The sequence below is a fragment of the Zingiber officinale genome, chromosome 2B, assembly GCF_018446385.1.
Source record: "Zingiber officinale cultivar Zhangliang chromosome 2B, Zo_v1.1, whole genome shotgun sequence".
Lineage (NCBI taxonomy): Eukaryota > Viridiplantae > Streptophyta > Magnoliopsida > Zingiberales > Zingiberaceae > Zingiber > Zingiber officinale.
This window is the reverse complement of record NC_055989.1, coordinates 67,293,373-67,295,746: the sequence shown is the minus strand read 5'-3', so window position 1 is coordinate 67,295,746 and position 2,374 is coordinate 67,293,373. Positions and strand designations below refer to the sequence as shown.

At 47.5% G+C, this 2,374-nt stretch overlaps 1 protein-coding gene across 2 annotated transcripts; it reads left to right on the top strand.

Moving 5' to 3' along the window:
• The first annotated feature begins 458 nt into the window (after positions 1 to 458).
• On the top strand, positions 459 to 2,071 carry LOC122049165 (BOI-related E3 ubiquitin-protein ligase 1-like). Of its 2 annotated transcripts, none has more exons than XM_042610598.1 (4): positions 459 to 597; positions 749 to 822; positions 898 to 1,247; positions 1,326 to 2,071. In XM_042610598.1, exons 1-4 carry the CDS (start codon positions 554 to 556, stop codon positions 1,845 to 1,847), a joined length of 990 nt encoding a protein of 329 aa, XP_042466532.1. In that variant the 5' UTR covers positions 459 to 553; the 3' UTR covers positions 1,848 to 2,071. The 2 variants fall into 2 exon arrangements, with proteins under 2 accessions (XP_042466532.1, XP_042466531.1); XM_042610597.1 differs by having other exon boundaries at positions 889 to 1,247.
• The last annotated feature ends 303 nt before the right edge of the window (positions 2,072 to 2,374 follow it).

Genomic DNA, 2,374 nt, shown 5'->3' with positions numbered 1-2,374 from the left:
TAAAATCTAAATTTAATATTAAAATTATTATTCTTTTAATTTAAAAATTAATTCATGAATTTAATTAATATGTTCATGAGCTAATCAACTTGATTTATTTATCTTAATCATCTCATTAAATAAATTTAAATGAATTTTTATCAAATTCATCATTCAGGAATGATTTAATTCATTTACATCCCTATCTCTATTATAGGGGCCGGTCTGCATATTTGGCCGATGTACCGTTTATTCCCGCGATTTAACTCTATGACAAGTAGACCGACACGGAAATGGCAAAGCTATGCCAATTGCGGTTTACGGATTTACTTTACTTGACCCAATGAAACCGGCCAAATAAAGGAAAAAAGGCAAAAAGAAAAAAGAATTAACCCACGCCGAGAGACTTCTTTTTTTTTTTTCTTAGCTGTCCTACGTGGGAACCTCCATTCTCGGTTCGTTTCACGGTCTATATATAGGAGGGCGGTGAGAGGGGGAAGCGGCTGAAGCGTCACGCCAGCTTGTGCGCTCTGTGGCTTGGGACGAAGAGCGGAGGGTTTTGGATCGGGCGGCAATGGCGGTGCACGCCGTGGGCTTCTCCTCCGATTTTGGGAATCGGTGAGTGATCGGTGTTTCTTCTTTGGTTTTGGCTTTGAATGGATCTGTTGCTCGCGGAGCGCTTTCTTTGGAGCTCTGTTGTGTCTCGATCTGGGGTTTGTGGCGCTGTGTGGATCTGCTTTCTGATGAATCCATTTTTTGGTTCGTTTAGGGGGGTGGATGAGCTCCAGATGCCGCAACAAGATCCTGGAAATCTTCTGCGACGCGGGGGGATTCTTGGCATCGGTGAGTGAGCGCCTGCTGTGGTCGAATTGTTGGGTTGTGCAATCAGTGATGGTATCTACGTTTTAGACGATGCAGGCAAGCAGCAGCAACCGCCGCAAGAATTCTGGATCGACCCAACGATGTTGGGCGAATGGCGGAGCGATCTCGGCTGCAATGCTTCGGTTTGCGGAAATTTGGAGCCGTCGGGCCGAAATCACGTGACAACTTCGCCGGTTTTCCCTTTCCCCAGTGCGGATACCTCCTCGGTGAAGGCTCCTGGAGCAGTACCCGGGGTTCTTCCTCATAGTCGATTGCCGAAGTCCGGCACAACTTCAACCAGTGGGCGTCATGCGTTACCTTTGCCTCCTGTCTCGTCTTCTGCTCGAGATATCGTTGCTGTTCTGTTTCAACAGAATCAGGAAATTAATGCATTCCTTTGCTTTCAGGTACTTTGATCTGCTAGTTTTTTGTTGTTCGATGTTTGCGGTTTCTGAGTGCTAATGATTAACTTGTAACTATTGCAGAACGAGAGGATGCAGAACGAATTGGTGGAGATGCTCGATAGACATTCTCGCACTGTTCAGTCGGTGTTACGGCAGCAAGTTGCAAAGCGATTGATGGAGAAGGAAGCCGAGTTGCTGAGCCTTAAGCACCGGAATGAAGAGTTAGAGGAGAAGGTGCGACAGATAACCGAGGAAAACCAGTTCTGGTTCAACATGGCCAAGAACAGCGAAGTCATCGTGAGGAACCTCCAATCGAGCCTGGAACAAACTCTGCACCACGGCGACCTTAACAATCGTGTCGTCATGTTCCCAGCAGACGACGCGCATTCCTGCTGCTACGAAGAGGACTGCACCGCCGCGGCACCTGCAGCCGGTGCCGGGAGTGCGAAATTATGCACGACGTGCGGCGCGACGGACGTCTGCATCCTCTCGCTGCCGTGTCGCCACCTCTGCCTCTGCAAGGACTGCGCATCCCGCGCCGCCGCCTGTCCGGTCTGCGGCGCCACCGTGAACAATTTCCTGGAAGTCTTTGTTTGCCGATGAACCGCCCCCTGCTGCGGTTGCTGCCATTTCTGGTTTCTTTATTTTGGTGTTCTGGCAGTTCCTTCCGGCGCCTGTTCTTTGTTAATATCTTCCTTCCGCTTCCTATTTCCTCTGCCATCTCTCCTTTTTGTCGACCCATTTGTGAATTATGTAATGTTCTTTCAACATTTTGATGTAATATCAACTTTCCCATCGAAAATCCCCCAAAATTGATATTTTTTTTCTTTCTTTCTGTTAGATTTACTTAATCAAATGAATTGAAAACTCAATCAGGGGCTCAGTGGGCGGGAAAACTTGCAGTTTGCAACCGCCATTATTGCCATGAAGAAGAAAGGCAAAACGAGGGCGTGGGGGCGTGGTGGTGAAGTAGAGATGACCGCGACCCTGCAGCACCATAATTGCTCCAACCAAGGGAGATTCGCACGCTAGGTCAGTATTTAATTTCATGTTTCTTTCAAGATTTGTTCGTTTCACAAGCCATTCCAATCCTTATCCTGCTCGCAATTACTCGTCCACAATGCATATTT

Coding starts and splice junctions, on each gene's coding strand:
- LOC122049165 (XM_042610597.1), top strand. CDS start 554: ATGGCGGTGCACGCCGTGGGCTTCTCCTCCGATTTTGGGAATCG. Junction 823..888: donor CGGGGGGATTCTTGGCATCG/GTGAGTGAGCGC, acceptor TCTACGTTTTAG/ACGATGCAGGCAAGCAGCAG. Junction 1,248..1,325: donor ATGCATTCCTTTGCTTTCAG/GTACTTTGATCT, acceptor TAACTATTGCAG/AACGAGAGGATGCAGAACGA.